The 15,720-nt window shown below is 42.3% G+C and overlaps 1 protein-coding gene and 1 long non-coding RNA gene across 3 annotated transcripts; both read left to right on the top strand.

The window, feature by feature from the left end:
* The first annotated feature begins 1,455 nt into the window (after positions 1 to 1,455).
* LOC116516028 (phospholipase A2 inhibitor and Ly6/PLAUR domain-containing protein-like) lies at positions 1,456 to 4,417 on the top strand. Of its 2 annotated transcripts, none has more exons than XM_032228380.1 (3): positions 1,456 to 1,550; positions 2,907 to 3,053; positions 4,213 to 4,417. In XM_032228380.1, the coding sequence occupies exons 1-3, from the start codon at positions 1,469 to 1,471 to the stop codon at positions 4,377 to 4,379; spliced, it is 396 nt and encodes a 131-aa protein (XP_032084271.1). In that variant the 5' UTR covers positions 1,456 to 1,468; the 3' UTR covers positions 4,380 to 4,417. The 2 variants fall into 2 exon arrangements, 1 of the variants encoding a protein (XP_032084271.1); XR_004256299.1 differs by lacking the exon at positions 1,456 to 1,550 and adding an exon at positions 1,629 to 1,813.
* An 8,149-nt stretch (positions 4,418 to 12,566) lies between these two features.
* LOC116515217 lies at positions 12,567 to 15,178 on the top strand. The gene is made up of 3 exons (XR_004256220.1): positions 12,567 to 12,721; positions 13,783 to 13,929; positions 15,099 to 15,178. It is a non-coding gene; the product is annotated as an uncharacterized LOC116515217 (long non-coding RNA).
* The last annotated feature ends 542 nt before the right edge of the window (positions 15,179 to 15,720 follow it).

Below are 15,720 nucleotides of genomic sequence, written 5' to 3'. Positions count from 1 at the left end.
CTCTCTGCTTGTTTTAGCTTTTTAAATAAATGAACGAGGAGGTGAATCAGCAACCAGATAGTTGCAGGATGGGAAGGAGGCTAAGAGTTGGTCTTTTGAGTCAGCCTTCACCCCTGCTGCCAGCAGTAAGAGTATAAGCTATTTTCCTGGCCATATCTTGGAGATGCTGTACCTTCTTCTTGTGCTAAGGAGTGACTGGTCCAAAGTCCCCAAGCTGACATTTGTGCCTAAAGCAAAACTAGAACGCAGAGTTTCCCAGCTCCTAATTCAATGTGTTCAACCAAAACACTAAAATGAAAGTCATAGATTATAAACTGTGAATTCCTCATAGTCTCAGGATAATCTGCATTGGTTCTTAATCTGCCGGCACTCAATCAGCTTGTTTAGAAGGCTGATCTCAATCAATAATAAAAAGAAGTCTTTCGGAGAACATCTCATCTAAAGAAGAGAATGAAAGATCATGTTTCCTAATTAAAAGCTGAACTAATTTCTGATATCCATGTTTTTCAATCTCTAACCTTCGAAGTTTCAAATGTGTGCTAGAAATGGATACACACGTAGAAAAAAATGTTATTATTTTTGAAGTCTACACAGGGCTTTTAAATAACTATTGCATCACCTGGTTGGCTCACTGCATGTATAATCATTTTGCTTCTCTCCTCTGCAGTCAGATCTCTAAAATGCCAGACATGTTTTGCCACTAGAGGAGAATGCAAAAACGAAGACATGAAATTGATGGAGTGTAAACAAGACCAAACACATTGCCTTTCCTTGTCTTACCTTGCTACGTTCAGTGAGTGAAATACCTTTTCAGTTTAGCGGAAAGTCCTTATTACCATCACTTAGTATCTCAAGCATCAAGGAATAATTCAGTTTTCTTGAAGGTGGATTTCATCATTGACTTCAACTAATGGCAACATATTCTGCCAATTTCAGTGGGTTATGCTTACTAGAAATGTCTTCGGACAGCGCTGGCTCTTCGGCTTTGAAATGGAAATGAGCACTGCCCCCTAGATTTGGGAATAGCTAGCACATATGTGTGAGGGGAACCTTTACCGTACATGAAACACACTGGGGGGAAAGTGGTAAGAGAAAGAAAGGGATCCAATATCCATTTCCAGAAGTTCACCAGTCAAAATTAACTCTTCCTCCCTACCTGAAATAAATGGAGGAAATCATCTCCAATTAATGCGCGGGGTAATTTTGTGCCTTGAAATAACTATTTTTGTGAGTATTCTCTTTCTCCTATTAAGGAAAACCATATAATCTTCTTGTCTAGCCAACATCCATTAATATAAGGGATCTCAAACAAAATATTGAATTGAGCTCAGTGCTTTTTAAACACTGCCTTTATTTTCTTTTTTTCTAAATCCCAGCATTTCATTTCTGTTTCATAGCTAGTCCATCACTCAGTTACACAGCTAAGACTTGTGCAAAAGCTGAGGAATGCAATGACGGCTTTTACAGCATGACCACTGCACAGGGACATTATACTCAAGTGAACCTTTTCTGTTGCCAGTCAGACGGTTGCAATGTCCTGCCTCTTTGGTGTAAGTAATTCAACTCAATGCTTATTTGCGTAAGGTAGAGAAGGTTAAAGGTTGGCAGTACTGTGGGCAGGGAGTGAGAAAGCCAGGGGAGCAAATTTGACCCAGCTTAAGGAGAAAGCAACATCTAAATCATACCTGTCTCCAAAGAGATGCAAAGTTTCAATGGAGCAGCAACCTTCAGGGGGTGAGAGGGTGAGGAATAACAGCATAACTGAGTTGGAAGGGACCTTGGAGATCTTCTAGTCCAACCCCTGCTCAAGCAGGTAACCCTACACCATTTCAGACAAATGGTTATCCAATCTCTTCTTTAAAACCAATGTATTAATGAAACTTAATTTGTTGAGCGAGCCATTGTTGAGTCAACCATGGGTAGTCCTCAAATTACAGCTATGATTGAGCCCCAAATTTATGTTGCTAAGTAAGAAGTTGGCTATCTGAACTTTGCCCCATTTTACGACTTCTCTTGCCACATTTGCTAAGTGAATCACTGCAGTTGTTACATTGGTAATACGGCTGTTAAGTGAATTGATTTTGACATAGACTTTGCTTGTCAGAAGGTCCCAGGAGTGTCAAAATGGGAGTCAGTTGTTAATCATGAAAATCCCGTGACCTTGGGGATGCTGCAGTAGTCATAAGAGGTGAAAAATGGTCATAAGTCACTTTTTTCAGGGCCATTGTAACTTCAAACGGCCACTAAATGAATGGTGGTAAGTTGAGGACTCCCTGCATAGGAGAAAAATAGCATCCATGTGTCAGTGGAGAAATGGCTGCCCTGGGTTGCAATCAGACATTGGAGGAGAAGGGCTTCCCATCACTGAAGTTGCCAATCAGAGCCGGGATTGTCATAAGGGGAGGTGAGCCCTGCAGGATGTCCCCTCAAAAGGGCTTATTAAGGGGTAAGGAGAAAAAAATGCCTATTTTGAAGGGGGGCCTCAGGACAGGCGTCAGGGTAGATTTGGGATGGAATGGTGGAGCAGATGGAATATGGTGCCATTTTCATTGCTGGTCCAACTCTACCTTCAGACCAGGGTTGAAATCAACTTACCTTCACTTTCGGTTCAGAAAGGTGAGCGTGTACCACATACACATATGTGCAGGAGCTCCCGAGCATGTGCAGGAACTTCTGAGCATGGCAAGGAACTTCTGAGCATGCACAGAGCATCAAAAATGGGATGTGATGATTTCTGGGTGGATGTCCAGGGCCTCCCGCCATCACCACAACCCGTTCTCCTGAACCAGATAGAATTGGCTGAATAGCACCACAAATCCAAGAGTCCTCGCTGGGAATTCTGGAAGCCAGAATGTGAAAGACACCGTGAAAAGGTTTGCTAAACTTGTGTTGATTGATTCCTACAGCGCCACTCCGTGATGAACTCAGGCCCAATGGATTGGTATGTTCTGGATCATACACAAGACACGGAGATTCTATCCAGACGGCTCAGCAAATTCTCTGTCTCGGCCAAGAGACCCATTGTGTCAACCTTAATTTTACCATGAATACATGTGAGTACAATCTTTTATTTTTTAAATCAGGGAAACCATAGAAAGAGAAAAAGTCCAGGTAATTAAAAATAAATAATTTAAATCTTATTAATTGTGGTGAGGGGATTAAAAATTGTGGGAATCTACGTTATTCATATGGTTTTGAACAGGTAATTGCAATATAGAGTGGGGGTTGGGGGAAGGAACCTGCAGAAATATTATTACTGTTTTCCATATATTTCTCTCCTTAATACAGATATCCTTAGCAGTGGTGGGATTCAAAAATTTTTGCTATCCGTTCTGTGCGCGTGGCTTGGTGGGCATGGCAGGGGAAGGTTACTATCAGCTGGGACACAGGAGGCAGAGAAGAGATGGGGGCAGGGCCAGTCAGAGGTGGCATTTGCTGGTTCTCCAAACCACTCAAAATCTCCAGTATTGGGTCTCCAGAATTGGTCAGAACTTGCTGAATACCACCTCTGATCCATAGACATTTTCCCTGCCTTTTGGGTGCAATTTCGTCTGATGTAACTATCCTTACTCTGCTAGAATATACACATTGCAGTAAAAAAATATTTCCCAAGAAACTGCATTTTTGCACAATATTCATTCTGAGAAAAGCATTTTGGTGTAGCTGATAAATATTTCATTGGAACTGTATCTGTCAGATATGTAAACATTCAGAGAAATACGAAAATGCACTCTCGATCACAAACCTTCCAGTGGAAAATTAAGTGTGCAAAAGTTCAGCAACATCCTGTGATATATACTATGCCTAGAGTTGAGACAACTAATGGTCAGATAAAAGAAATTTGACTCTGGGCTAGAACTGTAACCTGAGTGCCCTAAGGGGGGAGGGCAGGGGGATCGTGCGCAGGTGTGCCACAACCTTAATGCAACACACAACACCCCCCCAGTGCACATGCGCGAATGAGAGGCGCGACCCTCCCCATTTTTTCCATGCTTTTTTTGCCCTCCACAGACTCCAAAGGTGTCTGTGGAGGGCAAATAGGAGCCTGGGGAAGGCGAAAACAGACTCACCCGTCGTAGTCCCCGGAGGCCCTCCGGAGGCTTCAGGGACCTTCAGGAGGCTTCCATGAAGCCTCCGGAGGGCAAAAAATGACCCTGTAAGCAAATCGCAATAAAGTCTCAGAGATTCTTATTCTTCCTTTTTCCTCCACAGTTGGAGCTATTGAAGAAACGGGTATGCTCCGAGGATGTGCAACCCCAAACGTATGTTCCTATCCTGTTGGAGAGACAAGCATGGCCAATGGCCTTGTAACGTTCAACATCATGAAGGAGTGTAACACTATTCCATTATCACTTGATCGTGCTTTTCTCCTCAAGTAGTCAGAACATAGCCTTCTCCCTTTGTCTTTCAGGGTTTATAAAAGTGAGAAGGTGATTGGAGCTTCAGAAGTAAGATGTAACAGTGGTTTGGGGTTAAGTATTCTTGACAGCTTGTTAGTAATTTAAAATATGGAGGTGGAGCAGACCTGAGAGGGTTGAAATGCTGTGTTTGGGCCTACTAGCTGAGATGAATGTGATTTTTCTCTCAACGTTCTGTTTTCACTAAATCATAATGAAAATAAATTGCGGTGTTGAAAGCATCTGTCTCTGTGTATTTTTTTTTTAAGGAGTGCTTGAACACACAGGAGAAGATAGATTTGATGAACTGGCCATTCTCTCCACTATGTCACCCATAGCTGTCACCCATAGACTCAATTCAGCTATATCCTTAGCAGTGGTGGGATTCAAATAATTTAACAACCGGTTCTCTGCCCTAATGACCATCTGGGTAGGTGGGGCTCGGTGGTCATGTGACTGGGTGGGCGTGGCTAACTCAAGGTCACTCACGTTGATGGGCGCTTAGCTGTTGCAATATAATAAGGGTTAACCGGAGAGGTTGTTTCTGTAAGCAGGGCAATAAAGATGAGGCTAGAAACAACACCAGAATGTTTCCTTCCTGCCTTCCTTACAGGATTAGCCCTGTAAAGTGTGGAAAAACAAAAGTCGATTTCTTCCAACAATCGGTTCTCTGAGCTACTTAGAAAGTTACCAAGCGGTTCTCCCGAATAGAAGCGAACCGGCTGAATCCCACCACTGCAGCAGAGGCAGATTTCTAATGTGTCCTTTCTTCTCATTTGGTGGCCAGAGAATTTGAGCTTCAGCTTCAGGATCTGTCCTTCCAAGGACAGGGTTGATGTCCTTTTGGAATTCATCTATTACTGACCCACAGAAATCCCCATTAAACCATTGCAAAAACACCATACAAGTTTAATCTCCATCCCTGATAAAGTTGAACATCCCACAGCAACCTCCGCCTTTCTCTTCCAATAAAAGAAGCTGGGTTGGCCAAGACCTCCAGTGAATAGTTGAGTAGTGGTTATGGTTCTATGCTGTTTCTCAATGAATCAAAACAAAGTAATGTCCTTCATCGTCACCACTGACCCACCTTGGACATGTTGGCACATAGCAAGCATCCTCTTACTCTCCTTTCTGAAATGAAATAAAGTAAAATAAAAGAGGAGGGAGATATTTCCTCTTCAACTCCCTACTTATGATTGGAATCGATTCTTTTTTTATTTTTTTAAATAATTTTTTATTTTAAACACATAAACACATCAACAAAAACAAACACATGACTTAAGGCAACATAGGAGCAAGAAGTTCCATCGTATATCATACAGCAGTTCCGTATCGGTTTCTTTGCAGTTAGTGTTTTCCCTTCTATACATTTCTATCTTTCATTCATTGTCTCCTTATTCGTTATCCATTTTTATGCACAATTCTATATTTATTTGTACTTAGCTATTTATAACCAAATATTGTTTACCTATATTGTGCTATATATTCTTACTATCACTTATTCTCTTACATACAATTCTAGGTATACATTCACATGGTTATTCTTTTTCTTTGCCATTCTTATACTATTGTTATTCCATTTAAAAGATTATCAGGTACAGTTTGGATTGTTTTGTTTATCATCCCTGGCGCCTGTTTTGACACCACCTTATTTTCTCTTTTTTTTGTTTTCTCTCTCCCTTCTCTACTTCCTTGTTTACTCCTCCCCTTCCCCTTCTTTCTTACCTTACGTCTCCCCTACTCTTACCTTCTCTCTTCCCCTTCCTACCTTCTCTCCTTCTCTTTCTCTCCCATCCTCCCTCCTCTCCTTCTCTTTCTTTCCCCTCCACGCACCTTTCCTTATCTCTTTCTTCTTCCCTTACCTCTCCTCCACTCTTCCTCTTCCTTTCCTACTATCTCTCCTTCTCTTTCTCTTTTTTCCACCCTCCCCTCCCTTCCCTTACTTCATCCCTCCCTTCTCTACTTCTTTCCTCCTCTCCTCTCCTTCCTTCTATTCTCCCTTTCTTTTTCTATTGTTATAGGTGTCTCTTTCAAATCACAATTTGTGTCTTCTTGGGGATGATATTTCCACAAACCCATATAGTTACATATCATTTCCTTTTTTTCTCTTTCGTTCTACAATCTACATGCCCGCTATCATCCTGAATTGATTTCACCATTCTTAACCTTATTTTATTAATCATCTGGGCTCTTTTTTTGGGGGTGCATTCAGTCCATTCAAATTTATTGAGGTAATTGTTGTTTCTGATCCATCTTTAACTGGGGTTGTTTTTTTAACTTCTAGTATGTATCTGACATTTCCCTCTCGCGCGTTCCTTCTCTGCTCTCTCTCTTTCTTGCCTCTGTTCTTCTCTCCTGTTTCTTTCGTTATGTTCTAATATTTCTTCCTCTTGACCTCTACTTTCTAATTCCTCTTTGCTTCCTTGTTCTATTTCCCTCTTGCCATATTCTTCATAGAATTTCTGTGCATCTTCTATATTCTCTATCTTATATCTTTTTCCTTGCCAAGATACTAGAACCCCTTCTGGTACCAACCATCTGTACATTATTATGTTTTTATTTAACTGGTTGGGTTAAAAATTGGTACTGCCTACGTTGTTCCTGAATTCTTCGTGGAATCTGTTTGAGCATGATCAACTCTTTTCCCTGTAGTGTGATTGTCTCTTCTCTGATTTTTTTGTATACTTCATCTCTCGTTGTTTTCTTAGCAAATCTTACATGCACTTCTCTCAGGAGTCTATGTCTTCTGGCATAATTAGTATGCACCCTATAAGCTTCATCAATGCCACCTCCAATGTTCCCTCTAATTTTTTTTCACTGTGTGCGGAAAAGTATAGTGTTTGAGCGGCACATTTTCATGTCTGAGCACCTGAATTTTTTTCACAGATGTTTCACAGAGCATTTGATTTATAGGATCTGAATTGGAATGGAGAAAAATGGTTTTGTGTGTGTGTGTGTGTGTGTGTTTGTTTGAGTGTAAGGGAACTGTGCCTATTTAGGAAAGAAGGTAAATTATTGCAAACATGATCAGTCGAAGATAAGTATGGGGACAGGTTGGGCAGTAGAGAGAAAGTGATAAAAGAGTAGGAGAAAGGAAGAGAGGAAGAAAAAAGAGGGAAGAGAGACAGAAAGAGACAGAGAAGGAGAGAGAAAGTGACAGAAGAATGGGAAAAAAGGAGAGAGAAAGAGAGACAAAGAGAAAGGATGAGACACAAAGAGACAGAGAGGAGAGAGAAGGGAGAAAGAGAAAGAAAGTGACAGAAGAATGGAAAAAAGAGAGAAAGAGAAGAGAGACAAAGAGAAAGATGATGAGATAGACAGAGAGAGAAGAGAGGAAGAGGAAAGAGGAAGAGAGAACATCTCATTTCAACCCTGAGGTGCAAATATTCTCTTTGATTGGTAATTTTATTTGTCCATTTACTATCCAATATCTCATTCCTCCTTAAGTTCATCAAGAATTTCCTTCTTTTTATTGAATTTATCACAATACCTTGAGAACAACTTTTTCAGCACAGCTTTACAGCTATTTAAAATAGATAGAAATTTAGGTCACGTTTTCAGAACATTAGTCTACTATTTATAAGTCACTAAGTCAAAGAAACAGAATTCAGAAAGTTGGCTTCCCTTTTTGTAATTGCCTATTGCCTGCTTAACTTTTTACCTACATTTTTGATAACTGATATTCACTGTTGACCCAAGAAGCCCATCGTAGAAAGAAACCCTCCATATGAACTTGGTTTGGTTTCCATGGAATGAAGTTTGGTCTTTTTCTCAACCATACAGTAGCATATTCTTTCTAAGGAGGATATAATCAAGATAGTCCATAATTGCGTACCAATCTAACAGTATGGCAATTGACAATCTCTTTATATTTCAACTCTAAGTCTTTCAGTCTTAAAGGTTTGGTGAGGAGAAATCCAAAAATTCTTTTAAAGAGGAAAAAAATGCTTGCAGAATTGCACCCATGGAGACATGTATATATGCACAACACACAGAGGAACAAACTTAACAGAGTGCTAAGTCTGCCCACCAACTAACACGAGAGAGAGAGAGAGAGAGAGAGAGAGAGAGAGAGAGAGAGAATCCCTCTTTCCTTCAGCCCAACACTCTCGCTGGCATCCAGGCCAGACGAGAGGGACTACAGAGGGTCTCCTAGAGTCTAGGGCAGCGAGTCATTCGATGGGAAAGTTGCCTCTTGGAAGGAATGACCCGGATGGCTTCCGCTTTTGATCTGCCGCCCAAAGACTGAATGGAGAAGAAAAGAGGCAGGTGAGATGAAGCAGGAGAGATGAAGCGGGAGCCAATCCGGGTCATTCTTTCCAAGAGACAACTTTCCCATCGAATGACTCACTGCCCTAGACTCAAGGAGACCCTCTGCAGTCCCTACCATTTGGCCAGAGAGAGTGTTGGGCTGAAGGAAGGAGGGATACTCTCTCTCCCCCCCCCCCTCTCTCTCTCTCCCTCCCTCCCTCCCTCCCTCTCTGGCAAATCTGAGCAGCCGATGCTGGGAGCCTGTCCCATGCCTTCTCCCAACCCCCACACCCCTTCTCTGAGCTATTTACTTTCTGCCTTGTGGACCTAGAACTGATTGCTGTCTCCAGGCTGGCTCTCCTCTCCTATTATGGTGGAAGTCATCTCACAAAAACCATTGCGCGGCAGTTGGAAACTGCTGCGCGGTGTTTTGTTGCCACGTGCGTGGCCGCACGGCCGTGCAGCTTAGAGGGAACATTGGCCACCTCTCAATTCTTGTTCTTTTTTTTGAAGAGATTCAGTGAGGATTTTAATTACTTTTCCTTTCAGGTCTTCCTCCTTCTCTTCCGGTATGTTTCGGAAACTTAGGTAGAATGCAGCTCTTTCATTTTCAAGTCGGATTATGGATAGTTCTAATTCTTTATTAAATTGTTTATATTCCATTTCCATTTTTCCCATCTTCTGGTCTGATTGTTCTATTTTTTCTTCCATACACTGGATTTTCTGTTCATTGATTGTTAAGGCATTCTGTATCTTTTCAATTTTATCATCTACATTCTTGATAGTTCCTTTCAACTCTCCCATTTCATTTTTCATTTCTTCATGAGCTTGGAATCAATTCTTGCTTAACCTAAAGAACCCACTGAGTTACGGGATGATCCCAACAAGCCTCAACCAACCTGTTGGTTCTCCGTTGATGTTGCCCCTTTGGCTATTTCATGGTGCAAGTTGTTATTACTCTACCCTGTGTGGGATTTGGTGATCATTCATGTCTTCCATTCCACCCACTGGAGGGAATCAATCCAAAACATCCTACAGGGGAGCCATGCTCCAATAACTATAAAATTCAGTGCCTTCACTGGTTGGTTTCAGGAGAGCACTCTGGAGCCACTCTGCAGATACAATGGCTGCTGGTCTTGTTCTCTTCTTCTGTCTCATCTCCTCAGTCTTACTGACAGGTGGTGAGTATTGCTATTCAACACTGAGATTCTAGAGCAGGGGTGTCAAACTCTATTTCATTGAGGGCCACATCAGGGTTGTGTTTGACCTCATGGGGGGAGGGGGGCTGGGGTGGTTGTGGCCAGCATGATGTCAATTGTGTCAGAGGCCCGAGTGCTCTACCAGCCAAAACGGATCTCCTGATCTCTGTTTTTCCCTGCGATGGGCTCCTGCAACCCTCTTCCAGTGAAAATGGAGCTCAGGGTGGCCACCTGCAGCCCTGCTGAGCTCCGTTTTCGGATGGGTCAGCCTCCTGCAACCCTCTGCCAGTCGAGTGCCAGTTGGCTGTCAGACTCCTGGACACAAAGTGACATCATAATTAAGTTGTACAATGGAACTTGCAGGGCCAGCGCAATGTGTAACATGTTCTCAGTAGTGTAATGGGACTGGGTGTTTGTTAATATGATTTATTGGGTTAGGGATTTTTATTTGTTTGACTTCACTGTGAGTTGTACTGTGCTGGGGGTGGGTTGCACTCCTCCAATCTCATTGTACATATGTTGTGCACATCAACAAAGAATTATTTTTATGAAATGGAGCTCAGGAGGGCCATGCGAGGTCCTCATGAGCTCCATTTTCGCTGGAGAGGCACCGCAGGCTGGTCCTTTGCTATTTCCAGGGTGGTCCCATGGGCGAGATCTAAGCACCCCGTGGGCTGGATTCAACCCCTGGGCTTTGAGTTTGACACCCCTGTTCCAGAGCGTTAGTAGAAGGAGGTTTCTTAAATGGATAAAGCATCTTCAGCTCTTTGCTTGTTTTAGCTTTTTAAAGACAGGCTCTCAATAAATGAATGAGGAGGTGAATCAGCAACCAGATAGTTGCAGGATGGGCAGGAGGCTAAGAGTTGGTCTTTTGAGTCAGCCTTCACCCCTGCAGTAAGAGGTCAGCTATTTTCCTGGCCATAGTTTAGAGATGCTGTACCTTCTTCTTGTGCTAAGGAGTGACTGGTCCGAAGTCCCCAAGCTGACATTTGTGCCTAAAGCAAAACTAGAACGCAGAGTTTCCCAGCTCCTAATTCAATGTGTTCAACCAAAACACTAAAATGAAAGTGATAGATTATAAACTGTGAATTCTTCATAGTCTCAGGATAATCTGTATTGGTTCTTAATCTGCCGGCACTCAATCAGCTTGTTTAGAAGGCTGATCTCAATCAATCATACATAGAAGTCTTTCGGAGAACATCTCATCTGAAGAAGAGAATGAAAGATCATGTTTCCTATTTAAAAGCTGAGCGAATTTCTGATATCCATGTTTTTCAATCTCTAGCCTTCGAAGTTTCAAATGCGTGCTAGAAATGGATACACACCGAGAAAAAAATGTCATTATTATTGAAGTCTACACACGGCTTTTAAATAACTATTGCATCACCTGGTTGGCTCACTGCATGTATAATCATTTTGCTTCTCTCCTCTGCAGTCAGATCTCTACAATGCCAGACATGTTTTGTCACTAGAGGAGAATGCAGAAACGAGGACATGAAATTGATGGAGTGTGAACAAGACCAAACACATTGCCTTTCCTTGTCTTTCCTTGTTACTTTCAGTGAGTGAAATACCTTTTCAGTTTAGCTAAAAGTCCATATTACCCTCACTTAGTATCTCAAGCATCAAGGAATAATTCAGTTTTCTTGAAGGTGGATTTCATCATTGACTTCAACTAATGGCAACATATTCTGCCAATTTCAGTGGGTTATGCTTACTAGAAATGTTGTGTTGGCGAAAATATTATTTTCTGTTACTCTACAGTACATGGAAGGGACACAGTGGCTCAGTGGCTAAGGTGCTGAGCTTGTCAATCAGAAAGGTCGGCAGTTCTGCGGTTCAAATCCTTAGCACCGCATAACAGAGTGAGCTCCTGTTACTTGTCCCAGATTCTGCCAACCTAGAACTTTGAAAGCATGTTAAATGCAAGTAGAAAAATAGGAACCACCTTTGGTGGGAAGGTAACAATGTTCCATGCGCCTTTGGCGTTTAATCAGAGGTGTCTTCGGACAGCTCTGGCTCTTCGGCTTTGAAATGGAAATGAGCACTGCCCCCTAGATTTGGGAATAGCTAGCACATATGTGTGAGGGGAACCTTTACTGTACATGAAGCACACTGGGGGGAAAGTGGTAAGAGAAAGAAAGGGATCCAATATTCATTTAAAGGTGCAGAATAGTTTCCAGAAGTTCACCAGTCAAAATTAACTCTTCCTCCTTACCTGAAATAAATGGAGGAAACCATCTCCAATTATGCATAGGGTAATTTTGTGCCTTGAAATAACTATTTTTGTGACTATTTTCTTTCTCCTATTAAGGAAAACCATATAATCTTCTTGTCCAGCCAACATCCATTAATATAAGGGATCTCAAATAAAATATTGAATTGAGCTCAGTGCTTTTTAAACACTGCCTTTATTTTCTTTTTTTCTAAATCCCAGCATTTCATCTCTGTTTCATAGCTAGTCCTTCACTCAGTTACACAGCTAAGACTTGTGCAAAGGCTGAGGAATGCAATGACGGCTTTTACAGCATGACCACTGCACAGGGACATTATGCTCAAGTGAACCTTTTCTGTTGCCAGTCAGACGGTTGCAATGTCCTGCCTCTTTGGTGTAAGTAATTCAACTCAATGCTTATTTCCGTAAGGTAGAGAAGGTTAAAGGTTGGCTGTACTGTGGGCAGGAAGTGAGAAAGCCAGGGGAGCAAATTTGACCCAGCTTAAGGAGAAAGCAACATCACCACCATACCTGTCTCCAAAGAGATGCAAAGTTTCAATGGAGCAGCAACCTTCAGGGGGTGAGAGGGTGAGGAATAACAGCATAACAGAGTTGGAAGGGACCTTGGAGATCTTGTAGTCCAACCCCTGCTCAAGCAGGTAACCCTACACCATTTCAGACAAATGGTTATCCAATCGCTTCTTTAAAACCGATGTATTAATGAAAGTTCATTTGTTGAGCGAGCCATTGTTGGGTCAACCATGGGTAGTCCTCAAATTACAGCTATGATTGAGCCCCAAATTTATGTTGCTAAGTAAGAAATTGGCTATCTGAACTTTGCCCCATTTTACGACTTCTCTTGCCACATTTCCTAAGTGAATCACTGCAGTTGTTACATTGGTAATATGGCTGTTAAGTGAATTGATTTTGACATAGACTTTGCTTGTCAGAAGGTCCCAGGAGTGTCAAAATGGGAGTCAGTTGTTAATCATGAAAATCACGTGACCTTAGGGATGCTGCAGTAGTCATAAGAGGTGAAAAATGGTCGTAAGTCACTTTTTTCAGAGCCATTGTAACTTCAAACGGCCACTAAATGAATGGTGGTAAGTTGAGGACTCCCTGCATAGGAGAAAAATAGCATCCATGTGTCGGTGGAGAAATGGCTGCCCTGGGTTGCAATCAGACACTGGAGGAGAAGGGCTTCCCATCACTGAAGTTGCCAATCAGAGCCAGGATTGTCATAAGGGGAGGTGAGTCCTCTCAAAAGGGCTTATTAAGGGGTAAGGAGAAAAAAATGCCTATTTTGAAGGGGGGCCTCAGAACAGGCATCAGGGTAGATTTCTGATGGAATGGTGGAGCAGATGGAATATGGTGCCATCCTCATTCCTGGTCCATCAATACCTTCAGACCAGGGTTGAAATCAACTTACCTTTACTACCGGTTCAGAAAGGTGAGCATGTACCACCTACACATATGCGCAGGAACTCCTGAGCATGCGCAGGAACTTCTGAGCATGCACAGAGCATCAAAAATGGGATGTGATGATTTCTGGGTGGATGTCCAGGGCCTCCCACCATCACCACAACCCGTTCTCCTGAAGCAGATAGAACTGGCTGAATAGCAACACAAATCCAAGAGTCCTGGCTGGGAATTCTGGAAGCCAGAATGTGAAAGAGACCATGAAAAGATTTTTTAAACTTGTGTTGATTGATTCCTACAGCGCCACTCCGTGATGAACTCAGGCCCAATGGATTGGTATGCTCTGGATCATACACAAGACACGGAGATTCTATCCAGCCGGCTCAGCAAATTCTCTGTCTCGGCCGAGAGACCCATTGTGTCAACCTTAATTTTACCATGAATACATGTGAGTGCAAACTTTTATTTTTTAAATCAGAGAAAGCACAGAAAGAGAAAAAGGAAGCCCAGGTAATTAAAAATAAATAATTAAAATCTGATAAATTGTGGTGAGAGGATTAAAAATTGTGGGAACCTACGTTATTCATATGGTTTTGAACAGATAATTGCAATATAGAGTGGGGTTTGGCGGAAGGAACCTGCAGGAATATTACTACTGTTTTCCATATATTTCTCTCCTTAATGCAGATATCCTTAGCAGTGGTGGGATTCAAAAATTTTTACTACCCGTTCTGTCCATGGCTTGGTGGGCATGGCAGGGGAAGGTTTCTGCAAAATCCCCATTTCCTCCCGATCAGCTGGGACTCAGGAGGCAGAGAAGAGATGGGGGCAGGGCCAGTCAGTGGTGGCATTTGCTGGTTCTCCAAACCACTCAAAATCTCCAGTATCGGGTCTCCAGAACTGATCAGAACTTGCTGAATACCACCTCTGATCCATAGACATTTTCCCTGCCTTTTGGGTGCAATTTCGCCTGATGTAACTATCATTCTGCTAGAATATACACATTGCAGTAAAAAAAAATTTCCCAAGCAACTGCATTTTTGCACAATATTCATTCCGAGAAAAGCATTTTGGTGTAGCTGATAAATTTTTCACTGGAACTGTATCTGTCAGATATATAAAGATTCAGAGAAATACGAAAATGCACTCTCGATCACAAACCTTCCAGTGGAAAATTAAGTGTGCAAAAGTTCAGCAACATCCTGTGATATAAACTATGCCTAGAGTTGAGACAACTAATGGTCAGATAAAAGAAATTTGACTCTGGGCCAGAACTGAAACCTAAGTGCCATAAGGGGGGAGCGCAAGGGGGTCATGTGCAGGTGTGCCACACTCTTAATGCAACACGCAACTCCCCTCCAGTGCACATGTGTGCATGAGAGGCGTGATCCTCCCCATTTTTTGCATGCTTTTTTTGCCCTCCCCAGACTCCAAAGCCTTTATAGGAGCCTGGGGAGGGCGAAAACAGACTCACCTGCCGTAGTCCCCGGATGCCCTCCAGAGGCTTTAGGGACCTTCAGGAGGCTCCCATGAAGCCTCCGGAGGGCAAAAAAACGACCCTATAAGCAAACCGCAATAAAGTCTCAGAGATTCTTATTCTTCCTTTTTCCTCCACAGTTGGAGCTATTGAAGAAAGGGCTATGCTCCGAGGATGCGCAACCCCAGACATATGTTCCTATCCTGTTGGAGAGTCAAGCATGGCCAATGGCCTTGTAACGTTCAACGTCATGAAGGAGTGTAACACTATTCCACTATCACTTGATCGTGCTTTTCCTCTCAAGTAGTCAGAACATGCCTTCTCCCTTTGTCTTTCAGGGTTTATAAATGTGAGAAAGAGATTGGAGCATCAATAGTAAGATGTAACAGTGGTTTGGTGTTAAGTATTCTTGAGAGCTTCATAGTAATTTAAAATATGGAGGAGGAGCAGACCTGAGAGGGTTGAATTGCTGTGTTTGGGCCTACTAGCTGATATGAATGTGGTTTCTCTCTAAATGTTCCCTTTTCACTAAATCATAACAAAAATAAATTGCGGTGTTGAAAGCATCTGTCTCTGTGTATTTTTTTCTAAGGACTACTTGAACACACAGGAGAAGATAGCTTTGATGAACTGGCCATTCTCTCCACTATGTCACCCATAGCTGTTACCCATAGACTCAATTCAGCTATATTCTTAGCTGTGGTGGGATTCAAATAATTTAACAACCGGTTCTCTGCCCTAATGACCAGCTGGGTAGGTTGT

Source organism: Thamnophis elegans, chromosome 12, assembly GCF_009769535.1.
Source record: "Thamnophis elegans isolate rThaEle1 chromosome 12, rThaEle1.pri, whole genome shotgun sequence".
Taxonomy (NCBI): domain Eukaryota; kingdom Metazoa; phylum Chordata; class Lepidosauria; order Squamata; family Colubridae; genus Thamnophis; species Thamnophis elegans.
This window is presented reverse-complemented; position numbering and strand designations above follow the sequence as displayed.